Below are 18223 nucleotides of genomic sequence, written 5' to 3'. Positions count from 1 at the left end.
CAAGCTGTGGTTGTCTTTAGCTCTGTGGGCTAACCCTGTCTCTCTCAGGAACAAGCTGTGGTTGTCTTTAGCTCTGTGGGCTAACCCTGTCTCTCTCAGGAACAAGCTGTGGTTGTCTTTAGCTCTGTGGGCTAACCCTGTCTCTCTCAGGAACAAGCTGTGGTTGTCTTTAGCTCTGTGGGCTAAATCTGTCTCTCTCAGCAACAAGCTGTGGTTGTCTTTAGCTCTGTGGGCTAAATCTGTCTCTCTCAGCAACAAGCTGTGGTTGTCTTTAGCTCTGTGGGCTAACCCTGTCTCTCTCAGCAACAAGCTGTGGTTGTCTTTAGCTCTGTGGGCTAACCCTCTCTCTCTCAGGAACAAGCTGTGGTTGTCTTTAGCTCTGTGGGCTAACCCTGTCTCTCTTGTCAGGTACAAGCAGTGGGTGGACATCTGCTCAGAGATCTTTGGAGGTCTAGAGATCTGTGCAGTCAAAGCCATCTGTGGAAAGGATGGGAAGGACTACATCACTGAGGTATGCTCTGATCTCTATAATATTGTCATTAAAATCCCATCAATTAGCTGATATGTTACACAATCTATTTGTCTGTGGTGGTGTTCAGTAGACCAATGAAGAGTTATGTAGTTCATTTTAGCCTGTATGTCATTGTTTAAAGTGTTTTTCCTTCTAAGTAGGGTTGGTAGTCGAGCTGATAGTAGGGCTGGTAGTAGGGCTGGTAGTAGGGCTATTAGTGGGACTAGTAGAGGTCATTGGGCTGATAGTAGGGCTGGTAGTAGGTCTGGTAGTAGGGATGTTAGTGGGACTAGTAGAGGTCGTTGGGCTGATAGTAGGGCTGGTAGTAGGGCTATTAGTGGGACTAGTAGAGGTCATTGGGCTGATAGTAGGGCTGGTAGTAGGTCTGGTAGTAGGGATGTTAGTGCTGATAGTGGGGCTACTAGAGGTAGTAGGGCTGATAGTTGTAGTAGTGTTGATAGTATTAGTAGGGCGGATAGTGGGGTTGGTAGTTGTAGTAGTGCTGATAGTAGGGCTGATAGTAGGGCTGATAATGGGGTTAGTAGATGTAGTAGGGCTGATAGTGCTATTAGGACTGATAGTGGGGTTAGTAGAGGTAGTAGGGCTGATAGTGGGGCTAGTAGAGGTAGTAGGGCTGATAGTGCTAGTAGGGCTGATAGTGGGGCTAGTAGAGGTAGTAGGGCTGATAGTGCAAGTAGGGCTGATAGTAGGGTTAGTAGAGGTAGTAAGGCTGATAGTGAGAGTAGGGCTGATAGTGAGGCTAGTAGAGGTAGTAGGGCTGATAGTGGGGCTAGTAGAGGTAGTAGGGCTGATAGTGGGGCTAGTAGAGGTAGTAAGGCTGATAGTGATAGTAGGGCTGATAGTGGGGTTAGTAGAGGTAGTAGGGCTGAGAGTACTAGTTGGGCTCATAGTAGGGCTAGTAGAGGTAGTAGGGCTGAGAGTGCTAGTTGGGCTGATAGTGGGGCTGGTAGTGCTAGTAAGGCTGGTAGTGGGGCTGGTAGTAGGGCTGGTAGTACTAGTAGTGCTGGTAGTAGGGCTGATAATAGGGCTGATAGTACTAGTAGGGCTGATAGTGGGGCTGGTAGTGCTAGTAAGGCTGGTAGGGTTGGTGGTAGGGCTGGTAGTAGGGCTGATAGTGGGGATGGTAGTGCTAGTAAGGCTGGTGTTAGGGCTGACAGTGGGGCTGGTAGTAGGGCTGATAGTGGGGATGGTAGTGCTAGTAAGGCTGGTGTTAGGGCTGACAGTGGGGCTGGTAATGCTAGTATGGCTGGTAGTAGGGGTGATAGTGGTAGTGGTAGTGGGGTTGGTAGTGGTAGTATGGCTGGTGGTGGGGTTGGTGGTGGTAGTAGGGCTGGTAGTGTGGTTTGTTGTTGTTGTAGTGCTTATAGAAGGGCTGGTAGTTGTAGTAGTGCTGATAGTAGGGCTGATAGCAGGGCTGGTAGTTGTAGTAAGGCTGATAGTAGGGCTGATAGCAGGGCTGGTAGTTGTAGTAAGGCTGGTAGTAGGGATGCTTGTAAGGAAGATAGTGATAGTAGGACTAATAATAGGGCTGGTAGTTGTAGTAGGGCTGATAGTAGGGCTGATAGTAGGGCTGGTAATAGGGCTGGTAGTGGTAGTAGGGGTTGATACTAAGGCTGGTATTATGACTGGTAATATGGCTGGTAGGGGTAGTAGGGCTGGTAGTAGGGCTGGTAATAGGGCTGGTAGTGGTAGTAGGGGCTGCTAGTAGGGCTGGTAGTAGGGGCTGCTAGTAGACCTGATTTGAGATAATATACAATTTTGAATATTTGAAACTTAAAAATGTGGAAACTTGGCATATGTCGCGAGTCACTACTTCACAGGAGAACCGTTTGAACGTCAACTTTTTTTTAAATCAAAATGTGTTTTTTGGCAGAAATGCTTTCTGGAACATGTGAACTTTCATGTGCCTTAATAACAAACTTGTATGCCATCTGTGAATACAAATAAAATTGTTAAATTACAAGCTTAGTTGGTTTAACCACAGAAAAAGTCAGCAACCTTCCCGCTAGCCATGATTGGGTGAGATCAGTGGCGGTTCTAGCTGGTATGGCTCACTCGGCGACCCCCCCCCCCCCCCCCAACACAAAAAAATGATCATAACATTTAATTTAAAACTATATAAAAAATAAAATATGTACAAAATTAAGAATCATAAATATCAATAAGTAACAAAGACAAATATAAACAAATTTGTAATGATTTGGCACTTGAGCATCAATACATTACCCATCCCCCAACACTGTCAACCAAAAGTCAAGACTAAACCAGTTCACCTTGGTGATGTGCAGACTGGTTTTATATTATCCTTAACCTCTATGGGCTAGGTGGGACGCTTGCGTCCCACCTACTCAACAGCCAGTGTAATCCCGTGGCGCGTTATTCAAATACCTCAAAAATGCAAAAACGTCAATTTTTCAAACATATGACTATTTTACACCATTTTAAAGACAAGACTCTCGTTAATCTAACCACACTGTCCAATTTCAAAAAGGCTTTACAATGAAAGCAAAATATTAGATTATGTCAGCAGAGTACCCAGCCAGAAATAATCACACACCCATTTTTCAAGCTAGCATATAATGTCACATAAACCCAAACCACAGCTAAATGCAGCACTAACCTTTGATGATCTTCATCAGATGACAACCCTAGGACATTATGTTATACAATACATGCATGTTTTGTTCAATCAAGTTCATATTTATATCAAAAACCAGCTTTTTACATTAGCATGTGACTATCATGTGACTAGCATTCCCACCGAACACTGCCGGTGAATTTACTAAATTACTAATGATAAACGTTCACAAAAAACATAACAATTATTTTAAGAATTATAGATACAGAACTCCTCTATGCACTCGATATGTCCGATTTTAAAATAGCTTTTCGGTGAAAGCACATTTTGCAATATTCTCAGTAGATAGCCCGGCATCACAGGGCTAGCTATTTAGACACCCAGCAAGTTTAGCACTCACCAAAGTCAGATTTACTACAAGAAAAATGTTATTACCTTTGCTGTTCTTCGTCAGAATGCACTCCCAGGACTGCTACTTCAATAACAAATGTTGGTTTGGTCCCAAATAATCCATTGTTATATCCAAATAGCGGCGTTTTGTTCGTGCATTTAAGACACTATCCGAAAGGGTAAATAAGGGTGACGAGCATGGCGCATTTCGTGACAAAAAAATTCTAAATATTCCATTACCGTACTTCGAAGCATGTCAACCGCTGTTTAAAATCTATTTTTATGCCATTTTTCTCGTAAAAAAGCGATAATATTCCGACCGGGAATCTGCGTTTAGGTAAAAAGAGGAAAGAAAATAAAGCACGGGGTCGAGTCGTGCACGCGCCTAAGCCCATAGTACTCTGATCGGCCACTTGCCAAACGCGATAATGTGTTTCAGCCAGAGGCTGCCTCGATATCATTCAGCTTTTTCCCGGGCTCTGAGAGCCTATGGGAGCCGTAGGAAGTGTCACGTTAGAGCAAAGATCCTCAGTCTTCAATAAAAAGAGCCAAGATGAACAACAACTTGTCAGACAGGCCACTTCCTGCATGGAATCTTCTCAGGTTTTGGCCTGCCATATGAGTTCTGTTATACTCACAGACACCATTCAAACAGTTTTAGAAACTTTAGGGTGTTTTCTATCCAAAGCCAATAATTATATGCATGTTCTAGTTACTGGGCAGGAGTAGTAACCAGATTAAATCGGGTACGTTTTTTATCCTGCCGTGTCAATACTGCCCCCTAGCCCTAACAGGTTAACGATTTCGCACAAACCATAAAAAAATGCAACAATATGTCTTTGAAACTATATATTCACAGTATTATGAATGACCTGTGGTTTATTTGGTAGCATTTCGTAGTGTGACTGATTTTACTAATTGCATTAGTACTGTACAAAGTTAGATGTGCGCTATTTGATAGATTCCCCTGCCTCTCCTACCTCGGGCTTCCAGAGGGGAGACCTGAGGTCAACCTACCCCCGCCCCTCTCCACATCTCGTACTTCTGAGTGGGAGACCTTCCCAGGCAGTAGCCTGCCTAGCAAACAAACTAGAATCAGGGGGCCCACTCCAACAAGGTTAATTGACCCACAGTCCCACACGGGGACATATCATTGACGTGACGCGCAAATGAGCGATAGAAAACCGATCGCGCAAATGTCCCCATTCCAATTTTTTTTGTTCAGGCACCCCGTGCCACCCCGGAGAGATGCCGCCATTGGGCGGCCCATGTTGCCTATACCTAAATCCGACACTGGCTGAGATAATGAGTGGGCTGGACGTGCCGAGAGATGAGTTTGGATTGGTCTGCCATATAGCACGCTTCTGGGGTCCCATTTGGCTCAGTTGGTAGAGCATGGTGTTTGCAACACCAGGGTTGTGGGTTCGATTCCCATGGGGGACCAGTACAGGAAAAAAAAAAAATGAAATGTATTCATTCACTACTGCAAGTCGCTCTGGATAAGAGCGTCTGCTAAATGACTAAAATGTAAATGAATGTAAATGTCTATTTGAGCCGGTCAGTATGTCTAGGTAATCCTGTCTAACGCTGCTTTTTTTCAAATGTATCGCGTAGTAAAACTGTATAAGCCTAATGTGAAGTTAAAGTGTACTGTTAGCGAGCTAAGGTTAGCTGGCTGGCTCAGTAGCTAACGTTACGTGTATGCTCTCCACTTTCTGGAGGACCGAATTTTGAAATCAGTGGAATTCGAGTATGATAGCTAAGGAGATGTAGAAAACACCTGTCTCCGGATGACATATTCAAACTAAGGGCAACCGTGGCATCTGACAGGATACACTGTCCATCGATGATGTTTACGGGTGAGATAGTCTATCTAGCTACATTTTCAGATATTACACGTTTCTAATTTTGGCAGAATGTGGTTTCATTTCAAGTTAAAGTGTACTGTTATCTAGCTAACATTAGCTGGCTGGCTTGCTAGCTAACGTTACGTGTATGATCTTACATTTACATTTACATTTAAGTCATTTAGCAGACGCTCTTATCCAGAGCGACTTACAAATTGGTGGATTCACCTTATGATATCCAGTGGAACAACCACTTTACAATAGTGCATCTACATCTTTTAAGGGGGGGGGGGGGTTAGAAGGATTACTTTATCCTATCCCAGGTATTCCTTAAAGAGGTGGGGTTTCAGGTGTCTCCGGAAGGTGGTGATTGACTCCGCTGTCCTGGCGTCGTGAGGGAGCTTGTTCCACCATTGGGGTGCCAATGGTGGAACAATGACTAGTTATAGCCTAATGTTAGCTAGCTATAGCCTAATGTAAGTTAGCTACCTGCAGATTTATGCAGGGTAGTAACGTTATGAGTTGGGATTATGGTTCATTGTTTAGCTAGCTAGATACATGTCTTAACAAAAGACTCCACTATGCAAGAATCCATTTCAATAGAATGTTCTGTTGATAGACGTAGCTGGGAATCCATTTCAATAGAATGTTCTGTTGATAGACGTAGCTGGGAATCCATTTCAATAGAATGTTCTGTTGATAGACGTAGCTGGGAATCCATTTCAATAGAATGTTCTGTTGATAGACGTAGCTGGTAATCCATTTCAATAGAATGCCATGGATTATTGAGTCATTGTTAGTTTTACACTCAACACATGACTTCGCCGTTATGCTGTAGAATTTGACCGACCGACTCGATCTTATGTGGCAATATTTGAAATTGTGGTTTTTTGCATTGGATAAAAGTAGAGACTCAGAGCTAGAAAATAGTATATCATACACTACAGTTGAGGAACAATGGGAAAGTAATTATGCTTTGAAAGTTGATAAACTTGCAACCCCATTTTTAAGAAAATGGCCCTTGAATGTTTGTGCACTTACTGGAGAGTTCTTTGTCTACACCCATTCAGCATCGTTCCCACCCATATCTTTAAGCATTCACATGTGAGGCGGTAGTGTACTAAACAACCAAAGATTAAGACTAAAGGATGGTTTATACTTCGTCTATTGACATGTCTGTAGACAGTTGTCGCAGTTACATCATGAACATTCTAATGTCATCCAACATCAAAGTTAATCTCAGTATGAAAAAGTCTAATCACAAAAATGACAGGCTGCATTATATCAGCAGCATGTTGGTCCTAAATAGCATAACTGGTGTATTTTAACACCAATAAACCCATCCATTTAAAAATGTAATATTTGTCAATCTAGCAAATTTTGAAACAATGTCTTGGTTCATTTGTAGCTTGTTAGCTAGCTAGCGCTAAATTAGCTGGCTAGCTAGTTCAAATAATGACCATATCATATAGCTGACAATGTCTTAACTTATAAATAACATCATTTACAAGTTAATGGTGAACTAATTACAAAAAAATTGCTTATGGTTGAGAGTGTGATGAAAGAAAAGCAGGGCATTCTAGCTGAGAATTTTAGAACTTGGACACTGCCTTGTTGGCCTAATGTTATATCCCAATTTGACGTTGGTGCAGGTCATATTGTTCTACACATTACCGTCTCTGGTAAACCCACACTACATCAACTTTGATTTGTCACATGCACAGGATACAGAAAGTCAAATCAAATCATATTTTATTGGTCACATACACGTGATTATCAGATGTTATTGCGGGTGTAGCGAAATGCTTGTGCTTCTAGCTCCGACAGTGCAGTAATACCTAACAAATTACACACAAATCTAAGTAGGAATAAATTAAGATCATAGACAATGTTAGCTAGCGAGCCAGCCACCCTTACAAAAAAAGATTACAGTTTTGAAACTGGTAATTTGGACGCAGTAATTCAGTAATTGCAGAATAACTGCAATGCACTGCACTGTAACCCCAGTTACACTGCAGAATGACTGTAATATAAAAATGGACACAGTACTTGCAACATACTGCTGTTAGACTGCACTCTGTCTCCAATCTTTTTTCGTAAGGGCAGCTAACTAACGTTAGCTAGATAACAGTACACCAACTTGGACAAAATTTGAGACATATCAGAAAATGTAGCTAGCTAGACTCTTTTGCCCGTATACATGGATGAATGCTTCTCCCTCTGTCAGGGATGCCATGGTTGCCCTTAGTTTGAAGATGTAATTCGGAGAGAGGTGTTTTATACAACAGCCTTCTTTCTTTTTGACTCGCTCCACATATTTGCAATCAAAACGCCATCTCCTTAGCTATCATACTCTGCTTCCATCGGGCATTCCACTGATTTCAAACCTCAGTCCTCCAGAAAGTGGAGAGCATCAACAGTTTTGCAGTGCTTTATATCCTTCAAAAAAGCTGCGTTAAAATAATTACCTACACATAATGAGAAGCTCATGTTAGACAGAAGCCTGCTACATGGTAGACCAATCCGAACTAATCTCTCAGCATGTCCAGCACATCCATTATCTCAACCAATCATGACTAGAGGGAAGGTTCATGTCATTTTCAGTGGCTAAAACAACCAGGCACGTAATTTAACAATTGCATTTGTAGTTAAAGATAGCAAACAAGTATTATTCACACATGCTAGATCGAATCCCTGAGCTGACAAGGTAAAAAAATCTGTTGTTCTGCCCCTTAACAAGGTAGTTAACTCCCTGTTCCTAGGCTGTCTTTGTAAATAACAATTTGTTCTTAACCAACTTTCTGTTACGCACGCCTCTTGGAGGTGTAACGCAACACCCTGCTACACTCACCTCTTTCACTCCACTGGGAGTTATGTGAGGATGACAGACAGAGAATTTTACTGTTTACAGGTAATTTATTTCCTTCACACAGTAATTTGGTGGAAAGGGAACCAAAGCAAAGAAAGTAAAAGAGCCCCCCTCTCCTACATACCCACAACTTATCTAACTAGCACACTAATCAAAATACAGGGGATGGTCCGCCCAGGTCTACCTAGTGTGCATAGACATAGTACATACTACGGGTATATGTATGCCTGCAGGCCTCTTGCCTAAGCACTCCTTCCCCCCTGGGGATAAAAACAGAATAATATAAACTTAAAGTCCTATGCCATACACAAACATCAGCAGGACCAGCTAAAAAAATAAAAAATAAACATGCTTTACAAAAATTCACACAAACCAACAACAAAACACAGGACATACCAAGAAGCACTCTTTAACAAAGGAACACTGGCTTATATCCTGCTGCAGAAGGAGTCTGTAATTCAAGACAGCTGTATTCCCTGACGAGAGGGCGGGGTCAGAACTCCAATTAGCAATGGGGCTGACCAATCCGCTGCTTTGGACTTCAGGAAGCCATTTCCTGAAACACACATAAACCCACAACAACACAGAAACTGGGGAACGTAACACTTGCCCAGTTAAATAAAGGTTAAATTTAAAAAAAAATATCTGATATTTTTAAGTCTTGGTTCCAATAGTTTATATTTTTTTTCTGAGAGCTTGTCAGTTGGATAGTCTTTCTGCAATGTAACAGTGTAGGTTCCGTCCCTCTCCTCGCCCCAACCCGGGCTCGAACCAGGGACCCTTGCACACATCAACCACTGACACCCCACGAAGCAACGTTACCCATCGCGCCACAAAAGCCACAGCCCTTGCAACGCAAGGGGAAACCCTACTTCAAGTCTCAGAGCGAGTGACGTCACTGATTGAAATGCTATTAGCGCGCACCACCGCTAACTAACTAGCCATTTCACATCAGTTACACTCACCCCCCCTTCGACCTCCTCCTTTTCCGCAGCAACCAATGATCCGGGTCAACAGCATCAATGTAACAGTGTAGGTTCCGTCCCTCTCTTCGCCCCAACCCGGGCTCGAACCAGGGACCCTTGCACACATCAACAACTGACACCCACCGAAGCATCGTTACCCATTGCGCCACAAAAGCCACGGCCCTTGCAACGCAAGGGGAAACCCTACTTCAAGTCTCAGAGCGAGTGACGTCACTGATTGAAATGCTATTAGCGCGCACCACCGCTAACTAACCAGCCATTTCACATCGGTTACACTCACCCCCCCTTTGACCTCCTCCTTTTTCCGCAGCAACCAATTTCAATCCTTTTCTGACTCAAATAGGAATCCCTCAAGATTGCTCTGATGTCCAAAAGATTTCAAATCAAATTGTGATAAAAACTTTTAAGTTGCATGGTCACTACCGTTGAAAAGTTTGGGGTCACTTAGAAATGTCCTTGTTTTTGAAAGAAAAGCACATTTTTGGTCCATTAAAATAACATAAAATTTATCAGAAATACAGTGCAGAAATTGTTCATTTTGTAAATGACTACTGTAGCTGCAAACAGCAAATTTTTAATGGAATATCTACATAGGCGTACAGAGGCCCATTATCAACAACCATCACTCCTGTGCTCCAAAGGCACATTGTGTTAGCTAATCCAAGTTTATCATTTTAAAAGGCTAGTTGATCATTAGAAAACCCTTTTGCAATTATGTTAGCATAGCTGAAAACCTCTGTTCTGATTAAAGAGGCAAAAAGTTTATTTTTTGTTTTTAGTTTTCTTCTGTCCAAGATGGCGTAGCAGTCAGACGTCTTTGTCCTTCGTCTTGTCGTGTCCCATGTATATATATCTTTATATCTTTTCTTCGCATATCTTTTTTATATTTTTCTAAACCTCAACTTCAAAATACTCTCCTGCAACCCGCCTCACCCAATGTGGTGTGGATCTGTTTTTTCTAAAGTATTTTTATTTACCACGGAACCGGAATCCCCCAACAGAAGCTAGCCAGCTCACTAGCTACTAGCTAGTATTTACATTTACATTTAAGTCATTTAGCAGACGCTCTTATCCAGAGCGACTTACAAATTGGTGCATTCACCTTATGATATCCAGTGGAACAACCACTTTACAATAGTGCATCTAAATATTTTAAGGGGGGGGGGGGGGGGGGGTTAGAAGGATTACTTTATCCTATCCTAGGTATTCCTTAAAGAGGTGGGGTTTCAGGTGTCTCCGGAAGGTGGTGATTGACTCCGCTGTCCTGGCGTCGTGAGGGAGCTTGTTCCACCATTGGGGTGCCAGAGCAGCGAACAGTTTTGACTGGGCTGAGCGGGAACTGTGCTTCCTCAGAGGTATGGGGGCCAGCAGGCCAGAGGTGGATGAACGCAGTGCCCTTGTTTGGGTGTAGGGCCTGATCAGAGCCTGAAGGTATGGAGGTGCCGTTCCCTTCACAGCTCCGTAGGCAATCACCATGGTCTTGTAGCGGATGCGAGCTTCAACTGGAAGCCAGTGGAGAGAGCGGAGGAGCGGGGTGACGTGAGAGAACTTGGGAAGGTTGAACACCAGAGTCAGTAGTCAGCTAACCACTGCTAGCGGTCATCAGCTAACCTTTAGCTCGGAAAGTTCTCGCCAGTTTGTACAACGCGACTCAAACCAGAGCATACCGGACCTATTTTCCCTCCATATCCCCGGATTCCTACCGCAACTCTGAACCTTTTCACCTGGATCATCGCAGCTAGCTAGCTGCAATCTGAGTGACTACCCCTGGCTAACGTCTGTTCCGAAGCAAGCACCAATTAGCCTGGAGCTAGCCCAAGCTAGGCCCATTCTCCCAGCTAGCTGAAGAGGCCAATCAGCCAGTACGGGGCACGGAACCCCACCGATCCTTCACGACTGGACTACCGACGTAACCTGCTCGAGGGGGTATTCAACTGGCCCCTACGCCACGACGTCCCCTGAATGCCCATCTGCTAGCCGCGGCCCGCTAGCTGTCTAGAGCATATTGGACTGTTAGCTGAATAGATCCATCAGACAATTTCTTGGGCCACTATACCTATTTTGCCAATTGGACTTGGACCCCTCTGCTACTCGGAACCCTACTAATCTATCACGACTGGTCTATCGATGTCACCGCACGTGGAGGCTGAAACACACTTTCCTCCATTGCGACGTCCCTCTAATGCCCTTCTGCTAGCTTACTAGCCCCGGCCTGCTAGCTGTCTGAATCGCCGTGTCACCAGCCAGCCCAACCACTCACTGGATCCCTATGATCACTCGGCTAAACATGCCTCTCCCTAATATCAATATGCCTTGTCCATTACTGTCCTGGTTAGTGATTACTGTCTTATTTCACTGTAGAGCCTATAGCCCTGCTCAATATGCCTTAACCAATGGTGTTGTTGCACCTCCCACATATGTGGTGACATCACCTGGTTTAAACGTCTCAAGAGAGAATATCTCTCTCATTATTACTCAATGCCTAGGTTTACCTCCAACGTACTCACATCCTACCATACCTTTGTCTGTACATTACGCCTTGAATCTATTCTATCGCGCCCAGAAACCTGCTCCTTTTACTCTCTGTTCTGAACGTACTAGACAACCAGTTCTGGTAGCCTTTAGCCGTACCCTTATCCTACTCCTCCTCTGTTCCTCTGCTGAGGAACCTCTTCCTCTCTGTGCCTAGCTCCACTCCTACTCCCCAGGTGCTCTCATTTGTTGACTTCTGTAACCGTAAAAGCCTTGGTTTCATGCATGTTAACATTAGAAGCCTGCTCCATAAGTTTGTTTTATTCACTGCTTTAGCACACTCTGCCAACCCGGATGTCCTAGCCATGTCTGAATCCTGGCTTAGGAAGACCACCAAAAACCCTGAAATTTCCATCCCTAACTGTAACATCTTCGGACAAGATAGAACTGCCAAAGGGGGCGGTGTTGCAATCTACTGCAGAGATAGCCTGCAGAGTTCTGTCTTACAATCCAGGTCTGTACCCAAACAATTCGAGCTTCTACTTTTAAAAATCCACTTTCCAGAAACAAGTCTCTCACCGTTGCCGCTTGCTATAGACCACCCTCTGCCCCCAGCTGTGCCCTGGACACCATATGTGAATTGATTGCCCCCATCTATCTTCAGAGCTCGTGCTGCTAGGTGACCTAAACTGGGACATGCATCCTACAATCTAAGCTTGATGCCTCAATCTCACACAATTATCAATGAACCCACCAGGTACAACCCCAAATCCGTAAACACGGGCACCCTCATAGATATCATCCTAACCAACTTGCCCTCCAAATACACCTCTGCTGTTTTCAACCAAGATCTCAGCGATCATTGCCCCATTGCCTGCATCCGTAATAGGTCTGCGGTCAAATGACCACCCCTCATCACTGTCAAACGCTCCCTAAAACACTTCAGTGAGCAGGCCTTTCTAATTGACCTGGCCCGGGTATCCTGGAAGGATATTGACCTCATCCCGTCAGTAGAGGATGCCTGGTTATTCTTTAAAAGTGACTTCCTCACCATCTTAAATAAGCATGCCCCATTCAAAAAATGTAGAACCAGGAACAGATATAGCCCTTGGTTCTCTCCAGACCTGACTGTCCTTGACCAGCACAAGAAACATCCTGTGGCGTTCTGCATTAGCATCGAATAGCCCCCGTGATATGCAACTTTTCAGGGAATTTAGGAACGAATATACACAGGCAGTTAGGAAAGCTAAGGCTAGCTTTTTCAAGCAGATTTGCATCCTGTAGCACAAACTCAAAAAGGTTCTGGGACACTGTAAAGTCCATGGAGAATAAGAGCACCTCCTCCCAGCTGCCCATTGCACTGAGGCTTGGAAACACTGTCACCACCGATAAATCCACTATAATTGAGAATTTCAATAAGCATTTTTCTACAGCTGGCCATGCTTTCTACCTGGCTACCTCTACCCTGATCAACAGCCCTGCACCCCCCACAGAAACTCGCCCAAGCATCCCCCATTTCTCCTTCACCCAAATCCAGATAGCTGATGTTCTGAAAGAGCTGCAAAATCTGGACCCCTACAAATCAGCTGGGCTAGACAATCTGGACCCTCTCTTTCGAAAATTATCTGCCAACATTGTTGCAACCCCTATTACTAGCCTGTTCCAACCTCTCTTTCGTATCGTCTGAGATTCCCAAATATTGGAAATCTGCCGCGGTCATCCCCCTCTTCAAAGAGGGAGACACTCTAGACCCAAACTGCTACAGACCTATGTCTATCCTATCCTGCCTTCCTAAGGTCTACGAAAGCCAAGTTAACAAACAGATTACCGACCAATTCGAATCCCACCGTACCTTCTCCGCTATGTAATCTGGTTTCAGAGCTGGTCATGGGTGCACCGATATCATAATCGCCATCGATAAGAGGCATTACTGTGCAGCCGTATTCATCAACCTGGCCAAGGCCTTCGACTCTGTCAATCACCACATTCTTATCGGGAGACGCAACAGCCTTGGTTTCTCAAATGATTGCCTCGCCTGGTTCACCAACTACTTCTCAGATAGAGTTCAGTGTGTCAAATCGGAGGGCCTGTTGTCCGGACCTCTGGCAGTCTCCATGGGGGTGCCACAGGGTTAAATTCTTGGGCCAACTCTCTTCTCTGTATACATCAATGATGTCGCTCTTGCTGCTGGTGATTCTTTGATCCACCTCTTCGCAGATGACACCATTCTGTATACCTCTGGCCCTTCTTTGGACACTGTGTTAACTAACCTCCAGACGAGCTTCAATGCCATACAAGTCTCCTTCCGTGGCCTCCAACTGCTCTTAAATGCAATTAAAACGAAATGCATGCTCTTCAACCGATCGCTGCCTGCACCGGCCCGCCCGTCCAGCATCACTACTCTGGACGGTTCTGACTTAGAATATGTGGACAGCTACAAATACCTAGGTGTCTGGTTAGACTGTAAACTCTCCTTCCAGACTCACATCAAGCATCTCCAATCCAAAATGTAATCTAGAATCGGCTTTCTATTTCGCAACAAAGCATCCTTCACTCATGCTGCCAAACATGCCCTCGTAAAACTGACCATCCTACCGATCCTTGACTTCGGAGATGTCATTTACAAAATAGCCTCCAACACTTTTCTCAACAAATTGGATGCAGTCTATCACGGTGCCATCCGTTTTGTCACCAAAGCCCCATATACTACCCACCACTGCTACCTGTACGCTCTCGTTGGCTGGCCCTCACTTCATACTCACCGCCAAACCCACTTGCTCCAGGTCATCTACAAGTCTCTGCTAGGTAAAACCCCGCCTTATCTCAGCTCACTGGTCACCATAGCAGCACCCACCCATAGCACGCACTCAGCAGATATATCTCACTGGTCACCCCCAAAGCCAATTCTTCCTTTGGCCGCCTTTCCTTCCAGTTCTCTGCTGCCAATGACTGGAACGAACTGCAAAAATCACTGAAGCTGGAGACTCATATATCCCTCACTAGCTTTAAGCACCAGCTGTCAGAGCAGCTCACAGATCACTGCACCTGTACATAGCCCATCTATAAACAGCCCATCTTTCTAACTACCTCATCCCCATACTGTTATTTATTTATCTTTCTCCTTTGCACCCCAGTATCTCTACTTGCACATTCATCTTCTGCACATATACAATTCCAGTGTTTAATTGCTATATTGTAATTACTTCACCACCATGGCCTATTTATTGCCTTACCTCCCTTATCCTACCTCATTTGCACACAGTGTATATAGACTTTTTCTTCTGTATTATTGACTGTATGTTTGTTTATTCCATGTGTAACTCTGTGTTGTTGTATGTGTTGAACTGCTTTGCTTTATCTTGGCCAGGTTGCAGTTGTAAATGAGAACTTGTTCTCAACTAGCCTACCTGGTTAAATAAAGGTTAAATATTTTTTTTGGAACTGGCCTTCTTTAGACTAGTTCAGTATCTTGAGCATCAGCATTTGTGGGTTCGATTACAGGCTCAAAATGGCCAGAAACAAAGAACTTTCTTCTGAAACTCAGTCTATTCTTGTTCTTTGAAATTAAAGCTATTCCATGCGAGAAATTGGCAAGAAACTTAAGATCTCGTACAAGGCTGTGTACTACTCCCTTCACAGAACCGCGCAAATTGGCTCTAACCAGAATAGAAAGAGGAGTGGGAGGCCCCGTTGCACAACTGAGCAAGAGGACAAGTACATTAGAGTGTCTAGTTTGAGAAACAGATGCCTCACAGTCCTCAACTGGCAGCTTCATTAAATAGTACCCGCAAAAAAACGGTCTCAACGTCAACATTGAAGAGGTGACTCCAGGATGCTGGCCTTCTTGGCAGAGTTCCTCTGTCCAGTGTCTGTGTTCTTTTGCCCATCTTAATATTTTATTTTTATTGGCCAGTCTAAGCTATGGATTTTTCTTTGCATCCCAGAGTCACCTCTTCATTGTTGATGTTGAGACTGAAAATTTGGAAAAAATAAATAATTAAATATTTATATAATGCAGCCCGTGTAATCATCTGCCAGAGCGTAGCCCCAATCGGCCCGAGCCCCAAGTAATACATTTGGCCCAGATAACTCACACTGGAATCTGCCCGAGCTCAATCCCCGCATCCATAAGTAATACTGCCGAAGGCGGCCCAGACTCAGGCCACATGACGTCGGCCGAGTCTGACTCTCAGCCGAGTGCCCCGACTCTCAGCCGGTATCAGCCGTGGGTATACACCCCGGTGGGAGTCGGAGCCGTTTAAGATGAGGGAGGACAAAAAAAACGTTTTATGAGCATGGCCTTATTTCTATTACAGCATATTGGATGACTCATTCATATTCCTGTTGGGGCTAGGGGGCAGTATTTGCACGGCCGGATAAAAAACGTACCCGATTTAATCTGGTTACTACTCCTGCCCAGTAACTAGAATATGCATATAATTATTGGCTTTGGATAGAAAACACCCTAAAGTTTCTAAAACTGTTTGAATGGTGTCTGTGAGTATAACAGAACTCATTTGGCAGGCCAAAACCTGAGAAGATTCCTTACAGGAAGTGGCCTGTCTGACCATTTCTTGCCCTCCTTGATCATCTATAACAAATACAGGGGATCTCTGGCATGACGTGACACTTCCTACGGCTCCCATGGGCTCTCAGAAGGCGGGAAAAAGCTGAACGATGTAATTCCATCCCCAGGCTGAAACACATTAGCGCGTTTGCCAAGTGCTCTATCAGAGGGCCATTAGACTGAAGCTAGTGCATGAGGGGATAGCATGCTTTTACTTTCACTCTCTTTGTAATAAAAAAAGATTTCCCGGTCGGAATATTATCGCTTTTTTACGAGAAAAATTGCATAAAAATTGATTTTAAACGGGTTGACATGCTTCGAAGTACAGTAATGGAATATTTAGAAATTTTTTGTCACGAAATGCGCCATGCTCGTCACCCTTATTTACCCTTTCGGATAGTGTCTTGAACGCACGAACAAAACGCCGCTGTTTGGATATAACAATGGATTATTTGGGACCAAACCAACATTTGTTATTGAAGTAGAAGTCCTGGGAGTGCATTCTGATGAAGAACAGCAAAGGTAATAACATTTTTCTTATAGTAAATCTGACTTTGGTGAGTGCTAAACTTGCTGGGTGTCTAAATAGCTAGCCCTGTGATGCCGGGCTATCTACTGAGAATATTGCAAAATGTGCTTTCACCGAAAAGCTATTTTAAAATCGGACATAGCGAGTGCATAGAGGAGTTCTGTATCTATAATTCTTAAAATAATTGTTATTTTTTTTGTGAACGTTTATCGTGAGTAATTTAGTAAATTCACCAGCAGTGTTCGGTGGGAATGCTAGTAACATGCTAGTCACATGCTAATGTAAAAAGCTGGTTGTTGATATAAATATGAACTTGATTGAACAAAACATGCATGTATTGTATAACATAATGTCCTAGGGTTGTCATCTGATGAAGATCATCAAAGGTTAGTGCTGCATTTAGCTGTGGTTTGGGTTTATGTGACATTATATGCTAGCTTGAAAAATGGGTGTCTGATTATTTCTGGCTGGGTACTCTGCTGACATAATCTAATGTTTTGCTTTCGTTCTAAAGCCTTTTTCAAATCGGACAGTGTGGTTAGATTAACGAGAGTCTTGTCTTTAAAATGGTGTAAAATAGTCATATGTTTGAAAAATTGAAGTTTTTGCATTTTTGAGGTATTCGAATATCGCGCCACGGGATTACACTGGCTGTTGAGTAGGCAAGCGTCCCACCTAGCCCATAGAGGTTAAGCTACTACATTACTCAATTTCTCCCTATACCCATCATGAGGTTGCTACAACCTAGCCTATGAATTAAAGTATACAACGTAGTGCACAGGTCAAGAGGAATTAGAGTAATCAAGGTGACGGTGACACATTAAATACCGGCTTGCACACTCTTGCCTGCATCTAGCTGATCTAGTTGTAATCATTAGTCCAACAGTTTCTATTGGACAAATTAACTTATGTTTATCCCCATTTCATTCTGTATAAGAAATGTTTTTCAACAGAATCGGCGGTATGAATGCACCCCTGATCACACGCAAACAGTTCATTTTCTCACCTTTTCCCTTCACTTGTGGACTTCAGATGTCTGTTTAAACTACTAGCACACAGCTCGGACACCCATGCATACCCCACAAGACATGCCACCAGAGGTCTCTTCACAATCCACAAGTCCAGAACAGACTATGGGAGGCGCACAGTACTACATAGAGCCATGACTACATGGAACTCTATTCCACATCAGGTAACTGATGCAGCAGTAGAATCAGATTTTAAAAAACAGGTAAAAATACACCTTATGAAACAGCGGGGAATGTGGAGACACACACACACACATACACATGATAAGACACACACTCTACACACATGTACACATGGATTTTGTATTGTAGATATGTGGTAGTAGAGTAGTGGCCTGAGGGAACACACTAAATATGTTGTGAAAAGTGTTACAAAATGTAATGTCATGTAATATTTTAAATTGTATATGACTGCCTTAATGTTT

General features: G+C 43.7%; 1 protein-coding gene across 1 annotated transcript in view; it reads left to right on the top strand.

Moving 5' to 3' along the window:
* The window catches only part of LOC106566274 (synapsin-1), a 222766-nt gene that overhangs the window by 168657 nt on the left and 35886 nt on the right, over nt 1-18223 (top strand). Inside the window, exon 9 of the mRNA XM_045692010.2 lies at nt 409-511. Coding sequence (XP_045547966.1) covers nt 409-511 — 103 coding nt within the window. The remainder of the gene's footprint in view (nt 1-408; nt 512-18223) is intronic.

Source organism: Salmo salar, chromosome 12 (assembly GCF_965601325.2).
Source record: "Salmo salar chromosome 12, fSalSal1, whole genome shotgun sequence".
NCBI classification, from domain to species: domain Eukaryota; kingdom Metazoa; phylum Chordata; class Actinopteri; order Salmoniformes; family Salmonidae; genus Salmo; species Salmo salar.
The sequence above is the reverse complement of the archived record's forward strand: the minus strand, read 5'-3'. Positions and strand labels throughout refer to the sequence as shown.